At 48.5% G+C, this 23954-nt stretch overlaps 1 protein-coding gene across 1 annotated transcript in view; it reads right to left on the reverse strand.

Moving 5' to 3' along the window:
- ANK1 (ankyrin 1) overlaps positions 1-23253 on the reverse strand; it is a 177323-nt gene extending 154070 nt beyond the window's left edge. The window contains 1 exon segment of the mRNA XM_033158987.1: positions 23098-23253. Within this exon segment, the coding sequence (XP_033014878.1) occupies positions 23098-23223 (126 nt within the window). The 5' untranslated portion in view covers positions 23224-23253.
- Between the last annotated feature and the right edge of the window lie 701 nt (positions 23254-23954).

A 23954-nucleotide genomic window follows, 5' to 3' on the forward strand; every position in this document is an offset into this window, starting at 1 on the left:
CAGGATTCCAGAAGGCAGACTTTAGCTTAGTAAAGGTTACATGCTTGTTGGAGACTATTCCATAGGGGAGATAGCTCCTTTTGTCCTCTCTTGGCTGGAGGCTGGAGGCCAAGAGAGCATCTTTAGCTAAGCAGATGTTGCTTCCATGAAGAGCGAGGTCAAAAGAGAGAGATGGCATCTGGCCTCTTTGCTTTTGTTTAACCTGCACAGGTGAGGCCACACCCACCTCCAGTCACATGCAGAGCAAGTCTGTCCCAGCCCAGGAGAAACAGGAAGTTCCAACTGGCCAGATCAGACATTCGCTTTCTATATCCACTCTAGGGATGTTGTACTTGACTGCTCCCGTGTTTCAGATCCCACACTCGGGCACCTATGGTTGCATGGTCACTGACATCTTTCCACAAACCCAGCAGCTTCTTCATTCCTTGAAAACAATGACACAAGCTTGAAAAATCCCAGTTCTCTCTATTGCTTCAGATTGTTCCAGCGCCCAGTCCCTTAGCTGCCTTGAATAAAGCCAGTGGTCTTCTTCACTCAAACCCCTTGGCAGCCTGAACCCCCCTTTCTCTGTCCTTAGCCGAACCCTGGCTGCATACAGATCATACGATTTAAGCACGCACACACCCGGAAAAGGAATCCTGGGAAATGCAGCTTGCTCAAAGCGCTGGGAATTGCAGCTCTGCAGGGGCCAAGCGACAGTTCCCAGGATTCTTGGGTGCGTTAAATGCGCTTTGATTACATGGCGTGTACAAAGCGCCTGTTGTGCTGCTGCCATTTGCCCTGACCAGTATTTTCTCTCGTCTGCTCTTTTTCATCCTCACTGGCACCGGGAGAAGACAAGGAGCTGCACGAGCGCAATCTTGCTCCTATCCCAAGTCCCGGCCGCCCCTTGCTATCGGAGAGTAGGGCGGGGGGGGGGGTGAGGCCAGCAGTCTTCCTGCTTCCCAGCGCATGAGCAATACTCCGAGAAAGAGGTTTCGTGGCCGCTGCAGCAACTGCGCGCCCCGCACCCGCTTGAGCTGCCTCACTGCTGCAGCGCTTTGCTGCTTCTGCTGGAGCCCCAGAAATTAGCTGGATGGATGCAGTTCCACTTCAGCGCACACAAAAACGCAGCTGCCTGCACGGATGGACAAGATCCTGTCCCGTTTCTCTAGCTGCTGCTGCCCCCTCGCCCCCCAACTCTGCCTGTCCCTTCCTGAACACTCTTCCCCCTTCTGCCCGCCTGCCACCCCCACCCCCCACCCCCGGTTTTTTGCTCCACGCTTTAGCGTGTGTTACTTTTCCGTAATAAAGACAAGAACTGCAGAGCTTCCAAGTCCCAGATTTAAAACACACGGCCCCGTTTCTCCTCCGTGGATATTTATGGATCTCGCTCTCTGCGTTTTGGCTACTCATCATTTTATTTTATTTTATTTATTTTTGCCAGCCTCCAAAATAGGATAGTGCAGCTGGAGGACGCTGTAACCTAATTATGCGATGCAAATCGAAACCCCGAAAAACAAGAGCTGCTATGGACCCCCCGCTGCCCCCAGGAGCCTTCCTTTGGCTCTCAGATCTGTGTGCTGCAGTTTGCAAGAAGGAAGGCACCACTCACCAGCCGTTTATCGGGACAGGGCTGTGTAGCAGCTGTAGCAGCGGTCACCAACCTGGTGCCCTCCAAACCAATTCATGGTTTCTTTTAAGCCGATAAATTAATTTGTTAAATCTAAACAAGATCGCTCGGGGGACAAAACCTCAACAGGAGTGCACTGAAGTCAATGCAAGATGTTGCCCTTTCCCTATACATGATCTCAGTCATCCTTCCAACAACCCTGTAAGGTAGACTGATTATTATTGGTCCTGTTGCAGCTGCTCTCCAGCGTTTCAAGGCAGGATGTCATTCGCAGCCACACCAGGAGCTGCCAGGGGGGTGAACTGGGAACCCTTTTCATGCAAAGCAGATAGGAAGCTGCTTTAGATCTAAAGCCAGGCCAGTGGCCCATCTAGATGAGATCTAGCTATCTCCAGGGTTCCAAGGGAGGATATTCCCAGATGTTGGTCCTTCTGCAATAAAAGCAGGTGCTCTGACACTGAGCTGAGGCCCTTCCCCCAACGTGCCTGCTATTTCTCAGGGCAGGTGACCTGACTGGGGAGGGAATACAGCCCATATCCAAATGGTCACATGGCGGCAAATTGCAAGCAATGCATGTACACACTGTAAGACCCTCACTCTATATCCACACTGCCCACCTGGCCCAATACACACACCCATCACGACCACAGACATTTTTCTTGCAAATAATACGCAATGCTAGCAGCCCTCACAGTGTGCATTTTACTTCTAGAAGAAGCACCACCTGTTCAGTCTGTGAGTTGCTCTGTCGAGACTGCCAGCTGAGAGGAAGGGAGGAGGAGGTAACATTTAGTAGACTCCTGCAGGGCCACAGGGTGGGCCGCAGGGTGGGCCGCAGCGCAGGAGCCGAGCTGCATTGCTGCTCTGCAGGCTGTTAAATTATTCAGGTGCTTCTGCACGAAGGCTGCATGAACAAGGTGACTGAGCTGGTTTCAGGAAACTTCATTTGGCAGCCAATTCCTGCCCAAGTAGGGAATTGCCCTCCTTTGGCAGGGGCTGCCAACCTTTTGGGGGCCTGCAAACACATTTTGCAAACTGCAGAAACTGTCATAGGCACACACCCCACAGCCTATTCCATGGGTTGTGGCGGAATGCTTCTTTCAAACCTAATTTGGGCAGGGGGGGCACCACATTGGCAACTCTGGGTGTAAAAGGTTCCTTCTGTACTCCAGAAGTGTCGTGGAGCAAGCTGGCTCAGCCTTTGCACAATCTGAAAGGAAGGTCCGGGTTCAGTCCCTGGCATCTCCAGGTAGAACTGGAAAGGGCTGTGGCCTGAAACCCAGGAGAGACACCTCCAACAGGTGTAGACAATACTGAGCCTAGGTGGGTCAGTGGTCTGGCCCAGCATACAGCAGCTTCCTATTATCCCTTTTGATGCTGAAACAGAAATGCAGCTGGCTCAGCACCCCCCCCACCCCCACCCCCCCACCCCCCAGTATCTTTCTCAGCATGAGAATCACTTTCCTATTTCCCTTTACCAGTGTTTCTCAAACTTGGGTCCCCAGCTGTTGTTGGACTATAACTCCCATCATCCCTAGCTAGCAGGACCAGGGGGCAGGGATGATGGGAGCTGTACTCCTGCAACAGCTGCGGACCCAAGTTTCAGAAACAGTGTTTGGACAGTAGGCTAGTTTCTACACACACTCACATGCCCCTGTAGCCCACCCACCCCCAGGTGAACAAGAGGAACCACCCACCTGAGCTCCACCCAGGAGAGTGCAAAGCAGGGCAGGCGGGGGATGTGGCTCAAGTGGGTGAGTCACCTGGGGAGAGTCCTGAGAGCCAGATAGAGAGGGCTGGAGGGCCACATTAGACACCTGGGTCTGATTGTTCTCATTCCTGTCCTAAACAAACGCCTCCCCCCCCTTTCTGCCTAATGTCTCAACAACCAAAATTGATCTGTAAAAATGTTACATGGAAAAATGCGAGAGACATTATACACTTTTGTAAACCAAGAAAATCTTTAATAAATAAAAAAACACCAAAAAACCCCAAAAAAAAGAAAAAGAGGGGAGACACAGAGGAGCTAATGGTGCCCTGGGTGGAAGGGCACTAAGTCACTCTGGTTCTCATTTCAGGAGTGGCACTTGAGTTCACACACGTGTTAACAGCCCACCTGTCCTTTGATGTGATTACTTATCATTCAAATTGCATGATCAGTGTGCATGGCCCCTTATATATATAGGGAAGAATGGTATTTTAAAGAGTCTGTGCCTCTCTTCAGTTTAAAATCTCCTAGGGTAGCTAGCAAGGGATGTAAATAAAATAAAATTGGCCTGAATATTAGCCTCACTTTGCCCCCAAATTCCGACTGTGAAAAGTTAAAATGCGGCTTATATTCTGTGGGATGTGAAACACGGGAGCAGTCAAGTACAACGTCCCTAGAGGGGACATAGAAAGGGGGTGTCTGTTTCTCCTGGGCTGATACAGACTTCCTCTGCATAACTAGAGGTGGGTGTGGCCTATCGCCCTTAAGGAATAGTCTCCTAATGTATATTATATTTTCTAAGCTAAAAGTCTGCCTTCTGGGATCCAATTGTGAACAGATGGTACAGTACTTTTAAGTAAACTCTTTATACTTTTATAGAAGACTGTGTTGTGTCTTATTTTAGGAGGGAATTAGAAGGGGGAAATACCAGGACAGTATTATAGAGGTTCTAGCGAACCTGAGCAAGCTATCCGCTGTGTGTGTTTAAAAAGGGGAATGAAAACTCTGCTAAGTTCTGGGACTTGTTAACACAAGTTGGAATAGGATATAATAAACAATATATCCTCTCCTGCATCTCTAAACATTCCCACATATTCGTGATTTATTAATGAAAAGACAGTTGATTAATCAAAGTGAGTTTTTATTTGAAGCATTTATATCCTGCCTCTTTCTCCCCTTGCTCAGTTCATCTCAACATCCAATTCCTCCCTGACAACCAAAAACAATCCAAAAACAGTTACTAAAATCAACATCTTCAAGAACATTAAAGAAAATGTTGTGTTACCCAAACCTAAATGTGACTGCCTTTCTGAGATACTGAAGGAAGTGTGAGCTAACTCATAATTTAATAAAGAAAGATGTTTTGCTGTTTTCCACAGCAACATGAAAGAACAAAAACAGAATAGAAACTATAAACAAGTGCTGACTTAACTCACAGTTCCATTGATTAAAACTGGCCTCAGCAAGCCAGTCAACCAAAGTTTCAAGTTGATGAATCTATCACTTAATGTCTGCACTCGTACATAAAACACATTAGGACTGTGAAGCACAGCTGCTTCCAGTGTGGCCCAGCCATGCTAATCTAATGAAAACAGTCAAAGGTTAACCAAAAGTAGCATGGATGGGCACTTTAAAAGCCTTGATCTGAAGACAAGCTACACTCAGCTGTTCCTGAAAGCTCAGGACAATTGACAGACCCTACAGCCTCAATTAGGAGCCCCTAAAAGCTATCTTTTAGGGACATGGGTGGCACTGTGGGCTTGCCGATCAGAAGGTCAGCGGTTCAAATCCCCACGACGGGGTGAGTCCCGTTGCTCAGTCCCTGCTCCTGCCCACCTAGCAGTTTGAAAGCACCTCAAAGTGCAAGTAGATAAATAGGTACCGCTCCAGCGGGAAAGTACCGTATATACTTGAGTGTAAGCCTAGTTTTTCAGCATATTTTTTGTGCTGAAAAAGCTGCCCTCGGCTTACACTCAAGTGAGGCGGGCGGTGGGGGCGGCGAGAAAGAAGCCCTTTCTCTCCGCTTATGCCCCCGTCACCACCCACTCACCCCAGTCAACCATTCCTTAAGAAGTGCACAAGAATGGCAATTCTTTACTCTCCCCAGGCAGCTTGTTCCATTCCTGAACTGCTCACATAAATGCAAACTTTAGACCCCAGAAGGCAGAAAGCCTATCAGTTAAGGAAGTATTAAAACCCCACAGGTGCTCACTTTCCCTGGCTCCTGCTTAAACAGGACAGGATCCCAGCCTTCTCTGTATAACACAAGGGAACATTGCGCTGTGGATTAAACCACAGAGCCCCAGGGCTTGCTGATCAGAAGAATGGCGGTTCGAAACCCTGCGACGGGGTGAGCTCCACAGCAGCAAAGGAGGAAGAGGAAGGAGCAGCCTAAAGGGCTGCTTTCGGGCTGCTCGTTCCTCCTCCTCTACCACAGCAGCAAAGGTGAACCGGCTTATACTTGAGTCAATAAGCTTTCCCAGGTTTTTGTAGGGAAATTAGGTGCCTCGGCTTATATTTGGGTCGACTTATACTCGAGTATATACGGTAAATGCCGTTTCCGTGCGCTGCTCTGATTTGCCAGAAGCGGCTTAGTCATGCTGGCCACATGACCTGGAAAAACTGTCTGCAGACAAACGGCGGCTCCCTCGGCCAGTAAAGCGAGATGAGCACCGCAACCCAAGAGTCGTCCGTGACTGGACCTAATGGTCAGGGGTCCCTTTACCTTTACCTTTAAAAGCTATCTTTATTATTTATTTCACTTATGAATTAGTTCTTAATGAAGCATCTTGAAGCACTTTCAGTTATAAAAACAGTTTAAAAATTGTATTCATGTATTGTACTCATGAATTGTATTCATATTCAAGCCAACTAAAAGGATTACATAAAACCAATCACATCTATAAAAACAATTTCACCCAAGGCAGCTGTACACAGATCCCTGCAAATCCTAGGACTGAAGACTCCTATCACTGAGTGCTTGAGGCACATGAAAAAGAATTCTTCTGGTACCCAGAAAGCTAACATGCCAGAGTCAAGTCCCTGATAGACTCATTTTCTAAGTTCAAGGATTCTTTTGTGTGAGAAAGCGGATGAGCACTCAGGTTTGTGAACTCCATCCCTGCATTGTGAAGTGAAGCAGCCCAGATACAAAGAGATGAGCCCAGGGAACTCAGCCAAATATTTCTATATTTGGCCATGACTTCAACAAATAAGAAAAGCTACTCTTCTTAGACAAGAAGGCCACTTTAAATGTCTTCTCATTCCTTATTACAACCACAGACCAGAAACAAAGCAGTTTCAAGAGGTGTGCCCTAACTTTGCAGCCACACTGGTGAAAAGTGGATGGATTCCCCAAACTGAGTGCTCATCCGCTTTCTCACACAAAAGAATCCTTGAACTTAGAAAATGAGTATATCAGGGACTTGACTCTGGCATGTTAGCTTTCTGGGTACCAAAAGAATTCTTTTTCATGTGCCTCAAGCACTCAGTGATAGGAGTCTTCAGTCCTAGGATTTGCAGGGATCTGTGTACAGCTGCCTTGGGTGAAATTGTTTTTACAGATGTGATTGGTTTTATGTAATCCTTTTAGTTGGCTTGAATATGAATACAATTCATGAGTACAATACATGAATACAATTTTTAAACTGTTTTTATAACTGAACTGCTTCAAGATGCTTCAATAAGAACTAATTCATAAGTGAAATAAATAATAAAGATAGCTTTTAAAGGTAAAGGTAAAGGTACCCCTGACCATTAGGTCCAGTCGCGGACGACTCTTGGGTTGCTTAAAAACTTCCAACAAAGGAGAGTCCACAACCTCCCGAGGGAGTCCATCCTACTGTTGAACAGCTCTTACCATCAGAAAGTTCTTAATCATGTTTAGTCAGAATCTCCTTTCTTGTAACTTGAAGCCATGGGTTGGAGTCCTACCCTCCAGAGCAGGAGAAAGCAGACTTGTTTCATCTTCCATGGGACAGCCCTTGAGATATTTGAAGATGGCTCTCATATCTCCTCTCAGTCTTCTCTTTCCCAGGCCAAACATACTCAGCTCCATCAACCGTTCCTCATAAGGCTTGGTTTCCAGACCCTTGATCATCTTGGTTGCCCTCCTCTGCACACCTTCCAGCTTGTCAACATCCTTCTTAAATTGTGTTGCCCAGAACTGGACACAGTAGTATTCCAGGTGTGGTCTGACCAAGGAAGAAGAGAGTGGGACTATTACTTCCCTTGGTCTGGACACTAGACTTCTGGGGATACAGCCTAGAATAGCATTAGCCTTTTTTCCCTTGCTGCATCACACTGTGACTCATGTTAAGCTTGTGGTCTACTAGATCCTTGTCATGTGTACCACTCACAATCCAGGCACACCCCATATTAAATTTGTGCACCTGGTTCTTCCTGCCTAAGTGCAGAGCCTTACATTTGTCCCTAATGAAATTCCTTTTGTTAGCTTGCGCCCTGTTCTCCAATCTGTTAAGGTCATTCTTCTGCAGCATTAGCTACCCCTCCCAGTTTGATGTCATCTGAAAATTTAATGAGCATCCCCTCGATTCTTTCATCCAAGTCATTTATAACATTGAACAACAATGGGCCCAGGACAGAACCTTGCGGCACCCCACTTGTCACTTTTTTCCAGGATGAAAAGTAACCATTAATGAGTGCTTGTTGGGTTTGGTCAGTCAACCAGCTACAAATCATCTAACAGTTACCTTGTTCAACCCACATTTACTAGCTTCCTCACAAGAATATCATGGGGAACTTTGTCAAAAGCCTCACTGAAATCAAAATACACTATGTCCACAGCATTCCCCTGATCCACCCAGATAGTAACTCCATCAAAAAAAGAAATCAGATTCGTCTGACATGACATTTTTGAGAAACCCATGCTAGGTCTTAGTAATCACAGCATCATTTTCTAAGTGCTCACAGACCAACTGCTGAACTATGTTCTAGGACCTTTTCCAGTATCAATGGCAAGCTCACCAGTCAGTAGTTACCTGGGTCTTCTCCCTCCACCCCCTTTTTGAAGATAGGGAAAACATTTGCCCACCTCCAGTCTGTAGGGACCTCACCGGTTCTGCAAGAATTCTCAAAGATCAAAGACAAAGACTCTGAGATTACACCTGCAAGCTCCTTTAGTACCGTTGGATGCAGCTCATCAGGCCCTGGAGATTTGAATTCATTTTAAGTAAGTAGGTGTTCCCTTGCCCCCTCTTTTCCTATCTTGGGCTGCAGCTCCCTCCTTATATCACCAGGTTGAGCATTGCTTTCCTTATGGGTGAAGGCAGAGGCAAAGTAGGTGTTGAGTAATTCTACCTTTTCTCTGTCACCCAATAGCATCTCTTCATCTTCTCCATGCAGAGGACCTACCACTTGCTTATTCTTCAAGTATTTTAACATCTCCATTCAGAGCACATTCAGTGTGTCTGGAAAAGTCACAAGATGGTATCATATTTTAATGCTGGGCTACAAATAAGGTTCTTATCTCTTCATGAATTCTAGTCTGAAACTAACCTATGACCAACTGTTGGCAGAAGCTCATTTGGGGCCACCTCTGTGTCCACAGAGGCACAGACACAGCTGTGCTGGATGCTGGATGCAGACCAGAATCCATCTTCGTCATCCCATCTTCAATGGGCCTCATCTCAAACATACAGCACCTCAGCTAAACCCCACCTTTGGCTCAGTGTGCAACCAAGTCATGTGACCTATGCACGACACACGTGTGATCTATGGTGCAATCACAACTTTGTTGCTTGCACACAGATGCCAACCAGACAGAATTTTAATACCTGCCAAGTTTTGCTTTGGCGGCTGTTGGCAGATCAGAGAGATACAAAACCAACATCTGGGTGGGGGGGGGTGAATTCTAACTAATCAATTATTGCCATTTGTGGGCAGATGCATTTTACCACAGTGTACACATATGCACCAGGGGACACGGGTGGTGCTGTGGGTTAAACCACAGAGCCTAGGGCTTGCTGATCAGAAGGTTGGCGGTTCGAATCCCCGCAATGGGGTGAGCTCCCATTGCTTGGTCCCAGCTCCTGCCCACCTAGCATTTCGAAAGCACGTCAAAAGTGCAAGTAGATAAATAGGGACCGCTCCGGCGGGAAGGTAAACAGCGTTTCCATGCGCTGCTCTGGTTCGCCAGAAGCAGCTTTGTCATGCTGGCCACATGACCCGGAAGCTGTACGCCGGCTCTCTTGGCCAGTAAAGCGAGATGAGCGCCACAACCCCAGAGTCAGACACGACTGGACCTAATGGTCAGGGGTCCCTTTACCTTTACCTTTACACATATGCACTAAGGGAGCATACAAGCCCTGGATGTATCTGTGGTGCAGAATATGTGTGCACACTGTAAATCACACACAAAACTTCTTCCTGAGCTCTGGTGTGCCTCTGCTGCTCCTTAAGCGGCATGGATGTATCTGGGGTGAGGGGTCCCATTCATAGCACAGGCAACTGAGCCAACTCAAAGTGGAGGTGAAGCCTCTCTTGATACTTTAGAAAGACTCAGAGGCCAGTCTACTTCAGTGTTGTCTGCATTGACTGGCAGCAACTCTCTCCATGGTTTCTGGCAGATAACCTCTCCCAGCCCTACCTGGCAATGCCAGAGACTGATCCTGGTACCTACAGCTTGAATGGCAGATGTCCCACCGCCCTTCCCCTAATTCTTCCCCCCAGGCTGCCTCTCAAGCAGCCCAGCTGAGGGGGGGGTGCAGGTTACATCTTCCACAGCACACCGAGTCTCCTGAAAGGCAAGGAAACATTTCCTATACAAAGGAAAGTCACTTTGCCTATGTTCAGAAGCATTCTGCATTAGGAACCAAAGCAGACACTCCAGCAGAGGCAGCCTTGCAGCTGAATCATGCCAACTGCCCCCCCCCAGGCACAGGCCTCCTTCAAGGCTGTATCTATAGTGCCACTCTATACCCAGTCTACTCTCATTCATCTGCCAAAGCTTTTCGGAAGGATGGAACCCTGGGAGGTGTAGTTTCATGTGTTTACTTGTCAGAGTGAATCTGAAAAGCAAGAGGGAGAACCCTGGGACAGTTTAACATGCAGCCGATTAAGAGTGCCATATATAAAAAGCAGCACTGTTTAAGAATGGGTTTTCCTGCATCTGTTTGACTGCCAAATTAAGCATTTGGCTGACGAGTTTCTCTCCCTTTCTTTTTGCAAACTCACTTCCAGGCAATAAAAATAGATGCACAGAAACTTGTTCCTAAATGACATTAACACGCACCTTTAGACATTGGTGTCAGGGGGGAGAGGGTCTGTCACTCCCCTTTCTCTTCTGCCCCCTACTCTCCAACGCACTGCTAATCAGGCTGGTCTTGAAGCTGGAGGAGCAGCTTGCTTAGCACAGTCAAGGCCTGGGCAAGCCTAAGAGCAGCACAGCACACCACCAGGGGCAGCGCTTGCCCTCCTCAAGGGGCATATGGATAGCAGCCCAGGCCAGACTCCCCCTCCTCTGTCACCTGAGTAAGCCATAGCGCAGCCTTCCCCAACCTGGCGCACAGAAATGTTAAGTGTGGGGCTGCCCTTAAAGACAGCTCAGAAACTTCATCGGGTCCAAGTGCAGTGGCCAGATTTTTGGCCAGGGTTGCTTTTAGAACTCATGTAACCCCACTTCTCAAGCAGCTTCATCAGATGCCAGCACATTTCCAAACCCAATTTAAAGTGCTCACATTAGCACCCCAAGCCCCCATGGCTTAGGCCCCCAGTACTTGACAGCCTCCTTCCCTACAGACCCCTCCCGCGTCCCAGAGTATTAAGATCAACAGAGGGAGAGCTCTTGGCAGTTCCAACTCCCTCAGAAGTTTTTTTTGGGGGGGAGGGGTGGCCCAGGAGAGGACATTCTCTGTGGAGCCTCTAAGTTGTGAAATGCCCTCCCCACAGAGGTGCATCTGGAGTCTCCACAGCTTCCAGAGAATGCTGAAGACGCATCTCTTTGCCACCTTTGACACCCGAGATGTGTGTTTTCAGGACCCATCCTGTTCTTGTGAATGTGATAAATATTATAACTATTTTTAATTCTCAAATTGCTGTAACCCACCCTGGGACCTTATTGGTGAAGGGCATGTCATAAATTTAAATAAAAATAGTAATAGTAATAACAACAGCAACACATTTTCCCCATCCTTCCCTATTCTTCTGCTATTCTCTTTGAAGAAAGCAGTTCGTACTGTCTGCTACTGGATCCATGTACCAAAGTCCTCTCATTCTGCAATGATGGAGTCTGGGGTGTGGAGTTTCAGGGCAAAAGAGGGGGAAATGGGGAGCAGAATTCATCTCATGTGCCTCTACACTAAACCATGGTGCCTGTGGAATCTACTAGGTTTCCCCCTCAGAATTGCAAGATCCACCAAGCAGAGCCAGGTGTAAGCCACACCCATGAAGAATTAGGGAATTCTGAGCCCAGGACTTTGAGGTGAGCTCACCGTCTTTCCATTCAAAAACTCATCTGCCAGTAACTCCAAGCTGTCCTCCTTTCCACAGTATAATCTGCACCGCATAAGAGAGCAGGGAGTCATTTTGTTGCTGGGAGCCAGAAACCCTTATTGATCTGCTGTGAATCTCCTGGTAGGTTCAGATTTAACTTCTGCCCACACCTGCACTAAATGCACAAAGAACCCCACTGAGGGCCCCCAGCCCCACCCACCTGCCCCCACACCAATGCTGCCCCCACAACACACTCACATTGCCAAGGAACAATACACACCGCCCTCCATGCAGCAGGGTCCTGATCCCCATGGAGTGCCCACAAAGTGAAACATCTGCATGCACACCACCAAATGCGCATGAGCAATATTTTTCACAAATTCCCCTTGAATGCACATGTGCGGGGGGGGGGGGAGAAGGCCAATGCACCAATGTCAGGGGGAAAGCACAGCCACACCCCGGCCACACCCCGTGCATTTAGCATGTGCATGGAGTCACGCACAAGGAGGGTTTGGGGACACAGAAACAACTTTCGCTATGCTCTTCTATTAAACGAGGCGTGCAGCTATCATACCAACTTAACTTCAAAGCTTAAAAGAAGAAAAAATTGCTCCTGTTGTGCTGCTTGGGCAGCCGGAGCTGGTCATGCAAATTACTCAGTTGCAAAAAATAAATGGAGGAGTTGGCCAGGGTTCATAAAAATGTTGCTGATTCACAAGGAAATTCTGTTCCTCCTGCATTTTCCACGACTCTTGGGACTTGTCTGGTGCCTTAATAGCTTCACTGCCATTCTTTCAAAGCCCTCGGATGGCTCTGCCCACCAGATGCCTCACTTTAACACACAAAGTATGGGCTTCCAGCCAGGTGCATGACCCAGCTCTTGTCAAGCTGGGGAGGGGGGAAAGTGCCCTGGCACATCATGTAAATAAGCAGAGCACAGGGCAAGGGGACTTGTGCCATGTGGTATTCATGTAGGATTAGATGAGAAGTGATACATTGTCTTAGACATTGTGCAAGTGAGCAAAAGACATTCCGATATCCATATGTGATTGTGCTGAGTGTAACGTTCCTTGCTGGTCTATGTTCAAGATATGATTTCTTATGGCCAATTCTACATGACCTGACATTGGCAAGAAATTGGCTGTTCCTATTGGCTGCCTTAAGCTTCCATTACCGTGAGACGGGATGGTCACGTCTCTGCTTTAGTTAAGTTTGCTGTTTAATTTACAACTGGCTGGTAAAGGATGTATCCCTTTGATAACCTCAGACCATCTGTCCCTCTGAAGTAGATATGCTAACATCCTGGAGGCCTGGGTAGTGTCAATATGGCAAGGATGCTTGTCCTTCACTTCCTCCTATCAATCTTCTGTCCTTTCTTCTACCTGATCTTTGGAATGCTAATAGACCTGTAGCTAGAAAGTTAGTTACTAGTTTAAACTAGTTCTGCAAAGTTCAAAGAGTCTTTGTTCTCATCCTGCCCTCGTGGGTTTTTTGGGAGGTTACGCTGGACGATTGTCATTGGCTAGTTTGAATCTTGTAAGGCGGGTTTCATGTGTGAATAAAAGTGCCTGGGTAGAGAGAGAGAGGAAGCTTTTTGCCCACTCTTCTCTGCCACTCCGGCTTGCTGGTCAAGTCGTTGCCTGTCGTTATTTGAACTCACGCAAAGTGGCTTAAGCAGAACGCCACAGTGCCATGGACTCAAGACTCTGGACGTGCAGGAGAGAAGGTGGGTCAAGAAATATTGATAAATTTGCAAAGCACTCGTCCCAGTTCCAGGAGTGGCACAAGCAAGCAATGCAGCAACTGCATGGTGCCCTAGCCGTCTCCAGGTGTGTTGCACTACAACTCCAATCAGGTGGGTGCCAGGTTGGAGACATCTGGTTTATTCTGGCTGGGTGGGAAGGGCTCTCTAAGGACTCGGGGAGCAGATCGTGCCCAGCCAGGCGTCCTGTACCGCAGATGCCAAACACTGAACCTGGGACCTTCTGCATGCAAAGCACAGTCTCTATGACTATCTATCCGTTATAAATAACCATGATAGCTATACAGAAGCTCCTGTTTCAGAAGCAGTCTACCTTTGAATACCAGCTGTTTGGGAGGAAGCAACAGGCAAGAGCTGTTTCTTTATGCTCTACTTCAGGGATTCCTAGAAGCACCTTGCTGGCTAAACAGAAAGCTGGATGAGAAGGAAGAGCCTCAGCTCAGAGGTGGAGCCCATCCTCTGCATACTGAAGGTCCCAGGCTCAATCTGCTACGGCAGCATCTCCGGGTCGGGCTGGCTGGGAGAGACCCCTGCCTGAAACCCTGGAGAGAGGCGGCCAGTTTGTGAGGACAATACTGAATGAGGTGGACCCGTGGAGTAACTCAGCAGGAGACTACTTCCTCTCTTCGATGGTAATTCTGTTCTTATAGGTACACTTACAAGTCAGAACCCTCCTGATCATGGGAGTCAGGTGATTCCCAAGAGCCAACCCCATATCATTACCTACTGTATGGCTATAAAGTCTCAGCCTGGGGAATGAGCCCTGACAGCAAGGCGAAGCAAGGGGGGGCACCTGCTGTTGCTCCAGACATTGCGGGGCTCCAGCTCCCAGAATTCCTGACCATTGGCCTGTCTAGCTGGGGCTGATGGGATCTGGAGTTCCCCACCCTTTCACTAAGGGAATACTTGTTATCTCTCTGTGTGTTCCCTTGCCCTCTGCCTCTGTGACACCCCCTCTGTGCCAGGTACTTGGCACCTCTTCATTTGCTGGCACCTGAGCCTGGGCATGACTCAGGCCTGGGCAACCAGCAAGTTTTAGCCCCAACTAAGGTGGCCAAAGCAACACAAAAATTAAGGTGGAGAGAGATCAGGAAGCAGGTTGCACCTCTCCATAGGAATGGCCTGTGCCTCTTTATTTAGCAGACTGTTCCAGCCCTAGGGACCTCCAGATATTCTTGGACTACAACTTCCATCAGCACCAGCCAGCATGGCCAATCACCAGGGATGGTGGGAGTTGTAGTGTAGTTTGGCTCTGCTGCCTGTGGCTGGGGGGAGTGGTAGCCCAACAATGCCAGGAGGGTGCAAGAAGCCTGATTTGGCCTATCTCACTGCACACGTCACCAAATGACTGACCTTGCCTTCTTCTGCCCAACCCCCTGGAAGCCAGACTAAAATATCTGTCTCAGAAACTCTTCTGGGTTCTAATCTGCTGGGAGTAATTTATTCTGTGCCAGGGGAACCAGTAGTTCTCTGCGCTCTGCTTCACCTTCAGAATGCCCTCTGACAAGGCAACCTTCTCAGCCCATTTCTTTACCAGCATCACCCCTTCCAGCTTCTCATGATTTTAATGGGGCTTCTTGATAACAATGTTTGATCGCCAATGCCAGTAGCTATAAGTTGAACCCGCAGAGGGATCTGCTCTCTCTCACGAAGCTCCCTGGAACCCATGACATGGATTTAATTCCTACAAATGGGCGGGGGGGGGGGGCGGGGGGGTGGACGGACTCAACATGCTGCCTCTGGCTGTGTTGCAGCCCATCTCCAGAGAGTTACTGGCCTACTTAGGAGTCAGCTGAGTGCCCAGGATTTGCAGCACATCTCAAACACCAAAGGCCACACCAACTCTCACAGCCACTTATCAGTGCTTAATGTGCAGAAGGAAAACAGGCCTTCCCCTTCAGATCTGTTGCTGAATGAGTGGAGAACTTTCTTGGCCTGACCTTTATCTGCTCTCACCCGGGGACTAACTTTGGCAGATGAGCTGGACCACCACCTGTCAGTCACCAGTCATAATGTCAGGACCAAGCAACCAAGCAGCTTATTTCAAAGGACTAGCCCACCTGCCAACAGATGCATTTAGCCATTTGCAGCATACTGGTAGCCTAAATGGGAGGAAAACAGACCACCCATCTTCCAACTTACAGAGTTTTCCCTGTCTGGGTATCACAGTCCCCTGGCAGCACCAAGTTCCAGGACAACCACTACGGGGTCAGTTTTCTCAATGAGAAGACTGCTCTTGAGATTTATGGGATTTCTGTGTGACAGCAGTCATCTTCAAAACAGCATCAGCCCAGATCAAACAGGAAACACTTGACATTTGCAAAACTGCAGATTTCATTTCCCCAAACCAGTGTTCAAAATTAGCCAGGTGCCAGGTGCATTTTGCACCTGCCCATTGGCCACTTGCGACCAAGTGAAGCTGCCTGGGCGCTGCCAGGATGGCACCTGACATCACCACCATCTGGAGGTGCATATCGGAGCATCATTGGATCTTGACTCTTTCCACACACTTCATGCCACATCTTGTAGAATTTTATCAGTTACATTTTATCTGCACAATCAGAATGAATTTCAAGAACCAAAATGCTTTTTCTGTGCAGCCTGAGCGGGAGCAGTGAACAATGTTATAGCTGATTGTCTCAGATTGACTTCACTTACCCCAGCCCACTGCCCTGCTCACAGTTGTGAAGAATATCCCAATGTTATGAATGGTCTGTGTCACCATTAAGAAAAACAGGTTGGAATAGGCGTACACACACACACACACACACACACACACACACACACACACACACACACTGTCCCTGGATCAAGTGTCCCTGAGCTGAAAATGGATCTTGGGTCTTCTGATGGAAGCAGGAACCTGCTTAGCCACAAACAAGCACAGAACCTGAAATTGTGGGTCTCCTGGGGTTGCTTTGGGGGGGTGTGGGGAACCATTAGAAACATATTGCCCTTTCTCGTTTCCAGAACAATGGAGCTACCTGTGAGAAGCAGGATTTCTCTCACATTCACACAGCTCCAGGCTGTTCCCATTCTGCAGAGGAGCCCACAGGCCAAAACAAGTCAACTGGCCCAGAAGCACGGAGAACGCCTAGCGACCCACTTGCTCCAACAAGGATTAGAAGAGAACTGAAGTCTTGGGAGCCTCTGCCTCCAGTCTGCCTCTCTGAGGCTACACCTGTTTGGGAAACTGAAGTCTCTTAAAGGGCCGGCCCTCCGCCTGGAGAAGGAGACTTCTCCTGTGCTTTGTAGCCTCCTGCCTGGTGTGCTCCCAGTGAATACAGTAGGATGCACCTGGTTCCCCAGGGCAAGGCACTTATGAGAGTCTTGGCTCCTGCTTCTATGGAAGCAGGTTCGCAGGGTGTTCCTGGCTGCCAGCCTCGGGTTCAGTGGCCCCCTAACCACCAGCCCAGCTCCTTAGCCAGTGACATGGCAGCCCTGGTCACTGCTGGACTCCAGAATCAGGAAACAGATTGCAGTCGACTTACTTTGACCCACATTGATCCTACTCCCAGCAGCTTCTGGCCTTTGTCTCTTAATTATGGAGCAGGTGGAATGTTTTAATCCTCCCTTTAAAAAAAAATATTTCTTTATATACTGCAAGTCCAAGTCGTTTTGAGTTACCTTGGTAAAAAAAAAAGCAATCAATATATTTAATTAATAATTAAGGCTGTGCAATTGCAATGACCAGAACTGTTTTAAAATTCACTTCCAATACATGCTGAAAAGTGGTGCTGTCCACTCACACATCCGTTTTTTAATTTTTTTCAGTTGACATATCAACATTACTATCTTCTCAGTAAATTCCCCTTCGCCCAGTTATCCTAAAGAGGCTGTATTTTAATTTTCAATGTCACCTTATGATGGCTTATACTTTGCTTTTATCATATTTAATTGTTGATATTATTGTACACACTGCTCTGGAGAACAGTTTAGACATTTTAAAAATAAATAATTCCAAGCCACTGGCTTCAGCAAGTCTGCTCCAGTAAAAGTCCTTAATTATGATTCACAGCCTCCTGCAGAAAAGTAAATTGAGCCCAGAATAAAGTTTGTAACTTGAGCAAGTAGCAACACATTCACATGAACAAAAAAACACACATGCACACACAAAATGACTGAAACACTGGTTGTGTGAATCAGCCTTTAATCAACAGAAGAAATGCAGCTCTTAGAAGCTACCCAACTAGTAGTCCTGGTGGTTAGAGCCAACAGCCTGTCTAAGTATGCTTAATATGCACTAGAAATCAGGCTTTTAGTATTGCAGCTCCAGCCCCCTGGAATCAGTTACCAACTGGAATTAGTAGGTAAGTGCCTAGTGATCAAGATGCCTATTGGAGACATTTGCATTTAAGAAGGCTTTCCCTGAAATGTGACCCAGTCATTATAGGGAATAATTATTGAAATGGGTTTACTGCTTTTAGTTCAATGAATTTTGAATCTTTTTTATTTTATCTCATTTTATTGTACACCACTTTGGTAACTTTCAGTTGTGAAACAGTTTACATATCTGCAAATAAATAAATATAAATATTGCCTACTCCAACCAGCGACCGACCAGCTGTTTATGCAAAGCTCACACGCAGTAGCCTCTTGTCAATTGTTAGAGTGCATCTGACCATGGAAGCTCTATTTAGATACCATGGCTAAAATCAGCTATTCAAGACCAGTCCTCCTATATGTCATTTAAATTTCTCCCCTTGTTCATTAATTTACTTAGGTGAGTTCTAAAACAATGGAAGAGTCTTCCCCGCCACATCTGCTTTCTGCTTTCTCTACACTATTCTCAATCTGTTAATGAAAAATTGTGGCCTTTCTTAACTGCTCTTTTTCTACACCAACATCACCTGTATGTATGGGACACTGCCCAGCAGAGTAGTGGGATGCTGTGCTCCCTTCCCTCATAGAATGAAATGGAAAAGAAGGAATAGTGTAACAGTGATTGGTGCAGAAAGAATATTGGGAAATTAGTCAGTGGAACTTATAGCAACAAGACAGAAGCAAAGACGAGAGCTTCAAAGAACCCAGAAACTGGCTGGAGTCAAACAAGCTTTGCTATGGCCCTCCAAAAACCTGCCTCTGTACCAAGGCATTGTTTGTCAATAGACATAAGCAATGGATAGATCCTGACTTGTGTCAGGGCTGTGAGGTGGTGGCCTCAGGTAAGTGGTTGGGTGCCATGAAAGGGAAGCAAAATTTTAGAAATTTATATTAGATATTTGAAATAATAATATGGTGATGGTGATACTGTTGAGAGTCACTTGTAGGATGTTCTGCCTCAAGTTGCTAAAGCAGCCTGGCCCACCTTAAGACCTCTGCACCTTGATCTGGTTGGTGGGGAGAAACAAGCTGCAATTCTGCCTCAGGCAGCAAAATGTCCTGGGCAAACCCAGACATGGAGCCTAGGAAGTCGCCTCAATCCTCAGGGAGAGCATTGATCCCCTGAGCCCAGGACTGCCAACACCTTCCGAGCCCCACCTGGAGATTCCATGGATTAAACCTGGGGCTTCTGCACTTGCTGAGCTATGGCCTTTCCTGCGTGTGGTGCCCAAGAATGGAGATCAGAATGGAGATCTTCTTTCCCATGTTTTTGTATTCTGTTTTGCATTAAAGACCAATTTGTGTGTCTGGTTTAAGTCAGAAGACTCAAGCCAGCCAAGTCATCATGTTGCATAGGCTGAATATAACATAACATGAATATATGGCAAGAGGATATAAATTGACATTCATCTTCCTATATTATGTATGATTTACAACCTGAAAACTGACCAATGTGCTCCAACCCAAAATGGCGCAAAAATGAAGAAAAGAGTACATTTGTTTCCACAACATTAACCCTCTGAATAAACTAAGCAAGCTAATCTGCAGTATCCAAAAGGGCTTTCTGTGTGCACCTGTGTGTGTGTGTGCCTGCCTGCCTGCCTGCCTTTGGCAAGGCTGTTTTAGGGGATTGCTTTTGATCTTGACCAAATTTTTGTTCTGGATTTTTGTACCTCCAGGCTGGATGGGTTTTATTAATTTAATGCTGGCTTTTATTATTTATTTCAAAATGTAAAAACAAAATCGAAAATTCTTTCTAGTAGCACCTTAGAGACCAACTGAGTTTGTTCCTGGTATGAGCTTTCGTGTGCATGCACACTTCTTCAGATACCAATGTAAGATTGCATTGGATTTAATTACATATGCTTGCTTCAAGATGACTTTTTGCCCCTAAAAGTGACATTAAAATATTTTAAATAAAATAAAATATAGAGAGGACCAAGCTGAATAAAGGAGCCCAGACTGAGAAAATGTACTCCCTACCCTTTACTGACAGGATGAACTATTTAACCAAGATGTTTCACATTTTCTCGGGCAGCATCTGATTGCCAGAGGAAGTCTATAATGCAATACTGCAGAGGATGGATGAAATGGTTTTTATCCTCAAAATATGCACACACACATGGATGCAAACACACATATCACCTGATTTCTCACTGCTTGGCTATTTGCCGCTGACTGTGTGAACAGACTCCTTTAAAAGCACACATGAGATGGTAATGAAAGTTCTGTGGGTGGTCTTTGACTGGGACGGACCATTCTTTTTTCCAAAAGGCTACTTGATGTTGCATGCCTCAAGTGTTAAGCATGAATGAAAGAAGTGGGTGATATGAGGTTCCAGGCCCAATAGACTCCAAAACATGGGACCTAGTGAAATAAAGAAAACCAACTGTAACCTTTCTACCTTTCTGTATGTATGCTCCATGCAAAGACCCCCCAGGCATCTCTCTTCTGGGTTCAGTGTGATGCTTGCATGTGGGCTAACATTTCAGTTGGACACACATAAATTGGTCATTGCCTGTACAACTACAAAACTGCTACTAGCATATAGGGTTTGTTTCATTCCTAGCCTGTTTGCCCACACACACCCATTAGCCATCTGCAATGTATCACCAGGTAGAAAGAGACTGATTTCTTTGCCATTAAAAAAGTCTGTTTGCCTGTATAAGGTTCTGACTCCCCATAGGTGACCAGGAGACTGTGTGTATAGAAACTTGCTATAATACAGCTTGTTCACACAAACTATCTTCATAGACTTGTGGTGCATATAAACACTGAATTCAAAGCCCTCTCTTCATCCAGAGTATTTCATTCTTAAAGTAACTTTGATAGATTCCTGCTATGATCAAAATGAGATAGCTGTGTTGACCCACAATGCCAAAAATCCAGTGTGATTTAAAATACTTTTAATAAGAATCAACCAGTATTCACACTATGGGATGCAAGCTTCGGATTACACAAAATTCATCCTCTTCCTGGATGATCTCAAAAAGATGGGGGGGGGGGGAGAGAGAATGGATGTTTCCCAGCAAGAAAAAAACCGTCTTAAGACTGAAACAAATTTCAGGCAAAGATTGCATCCTCCTTTCCCCCACATCCACTCTCTTCAGGCAGAGGAACAATTCTGTGCAACTCAAAAGCTCATGCTCTGCAAGGGCCAGGCTAAGCACCCGCTGGAAATGCAAATGGCACCAGCCTCACATACTAATTAGCATGGATCATAATCCACCAGGAAACTGAAAGGAACAGGAGGAGCTCCTGTTCATTTATATAAACCTGCGTGGCACAGAGCTGGACCTTTGGCCCATCTAACTTAGATTGTCTAGACCCCTACAATGGCTGCTGGCAACAGCTTTCCAGAATCTCAAGGCCTCTCCCTCTCCCTACCTGGAGACACCAGTGAATGAATGCATCTGGGACCTTCTGCGTGTAGAAGAGCAAATGCTCTGCCACTGAGCTACAGCCCCTCCCCACGACACCTGCACATGGGTGGAAACTGGGGGGAGGTGGGGTGTTCTAATAACAACACCTGAAAACCATTGCCCCAGGTGGCCACCTCATCTCACCTCTGAATACTGCATTATGAACATCAGCTGGCCCTTCAAAGGGGGGGGGGACTATCATTTCACTTCCCCTCCAAAAGTAGGGAATTCAATCTCCTGAAGCTGAAACTGGAAGAACAGATTCCTACAAAGGAAAAGGAAAAGAAATGCAGTCTCAGGTTTAATCATGGGATACCTGGCACTTGGAGCCCCCAGCAAAAGCCCTCCCCATCCCTATTGCCATAGGAGTAAGTAAGTTTGTGAATGAGAAACACATAAAGCTATCTATTATTAGCCAATAATAGTTGAATGGAGCTTCGGTGCACAGAGGAAGTATACCACTGAAGAACAGATGCCAAAGGGTGGTTAAGCTGCCTGGTTCATGCTGCAGGAGAAGGGCTGGAGCTCAGAGGCCGAAGGTCCCACGTTCAATCCCTAGCGGACATTTCCAGGTATTGCTGGGAAACCCTGAAGAGCTGCTGCCAGTCTGTGTCAGAAATACTGAGCTAGATGGACCAATGGTCTGATGCCGTCTCAGGCAACTTTCGGGAGGCCACTGAAAGAACAACAGATGAGCAGGTCTTGCCTTGCATCCTTATCCTCATGCAAAGAGGCAGCCAGCAGAACACCTCCCTGTGCCCAGGTGAACAAAGGACTCCAGGCAAACCTGTGGACCTCCAGACCTTGCGAGACTCCAGCTCCCATCAGCCCATAGCTGTCAACTTTTCCCTTTTTTAAAGGGAAATTCTCTTATTCCGAATAGGATTCCTCGCAAGAAAAGGGAAAAGTTGACAGCTATGCATCAGCCCCAGTCAGACCGGCCAATGGTCAGCATGATGGGAACTGGAGTCGACACCATGTGGAGAGAGAGGCACTAGTCTCCCCAGTTCCCACCCCTGGACTACAGAGTCCTTCAGAACAGCAGCGTCTGGCAAGATACGAATGAGCGGAAGGGGCAAGAGGAAGCACGGGCAAAATAGACCAACCTCTGCAAAAGGAACCACCGTGAAGGGGACCCAAGCACTTTGTCTCTGGCCAAAGAGCTGCTTTATGGTTCCTGGGACCTGGTCCCCTCCTTCTCCCCTCAGCCCCCGCCAGCTGCAGGGCACCAAGCTGGGGAAGGCAGGACTAGTCCGCGCCTGCAGCCTCACAAGTCCGGCTTCAGGAAGGAAGGAGCCCCCAGGAGCTGCAGCGCAGACCCCCCCCCCCGCGCTTGGCGGGAGATGGGGACTTCTAAGCTTTTGGTATCTTCGGCCACTGGACGCCAGACCAGAGGCAACAGAAGTCTAGATGTTCGGACAGGCGGGTGGAGGGCGGAGAGGTCCCTACCACCGCCGCAGCCCCTCTTCTACCCTAGCCAAGACCTTCCCGGGGGCTCCACTGTCCGGCGCGCCTGGAAACTCCATCGCGGCCAGGGAGAGCTCGGCGACGCCTGATCCCAACGCCGGGAAACACCGCCACGCCAAGGAAACTTGCCCGGGAGAAGCTACTCACAACGGGCTGGAGGAAGAGGAGGACGCCCCGGCCCGGCCCCAGAATGGAGACCCATCCGAGCGCACCCGGCATCTGCAGGAGGGGATTCCACCTGCCCCAACCCTCCTTCTGCGCGGAGGGCTGGAGCCGAGAGGGGGGCGCGGAACCCCCCCCCCCCCCGCCCCCGCCCCCGCCCCCGCCCCGCGCGCGCCCTGGCCCTGCGCACCTTTTTCTTGCGGTCCCGCGAGCGGTTCCTGCGCTTACGGTTGGACTCCTCCTTCTCCTTCTGCTCCTGCAAGGCCTGCGCCTCGATGTCTTTGATCTTCTTGAGCTGCTTGGCCGCCTGAGCCATGGCGAGCAGCCGCAGCACAAGCCCCGCACGCGGCCCGCGCGAGACGACGCCGACGACGCGGCCACTGCAGTCCCGCCGCCCCGCGCCCGATCAACTGCGCTGCGGCGGCCGCGCGGGAGGGGAAGCGGCGCGGCGCCGGCGGCCGGAGGAGAGGCTACTGCGGCGCGCGGGGACCTCCGGAGGCTAGGGGCAAGACGGCCCGGGCGCGGAGGATGGCGCGCAGCGGGGCGCGAGGGCGCAGGGCTGGGCGCGCTCCCTCCGCTAGGCTTCAGTGTGCGCTTCCCGGCGGCCCGCCAGGCGAGGTGGCCCCCGGCATGCCGGTTCCGGCGAGGTGGCGGCTACTACGGGCCACCTGCGCAGGCGAAGCGAGGCGGGCGGGCTGGGGGCAGCTAGGGCGCCTCCGCCTCCGCCGATGCAGCAGTGGGATTGTTGCTGCTGCTGCCGCCGCTGCCGCTGCGGTGGCGCGTCTGCCCAGCTCAGATGCTCCCCGCGCGGCCACTAACCGCTCAGCAGCGGCGGGAGGGGGCGGCGGGATGGGATCTGAATCGATGCAGATGCGGCTCTGCCTGGGCTAAGCAGGGGGCGGCTCCTGCCCACCACCACCCACCCACCCATCTGGCAGGGGGGAGAGGAGGAGGGGTCCCCCCTCAGCTGGGCTCAGCTCTGGAACATCGTGAAGGAAGGGGGGGAGGGTCCCCGAGCAGGTACAGAGTTAAGTTTCCTTCCACTGG

This window comes from Lacerta agilis, chromosome 8, assembly GCF_009819535.1.
Source record: "Lacerta agilis isolate rLacAgi1 chromosome 8, rLacAgi1.pri, whole genome shotgun sequence".
In the NCBI taxonomy this organism is placed as follows: Eukaryota; Metazoa; Chordata; class Lepidosauria; order Squamata; family Lacertidae; genus Lacerta; species Lacerta agilis.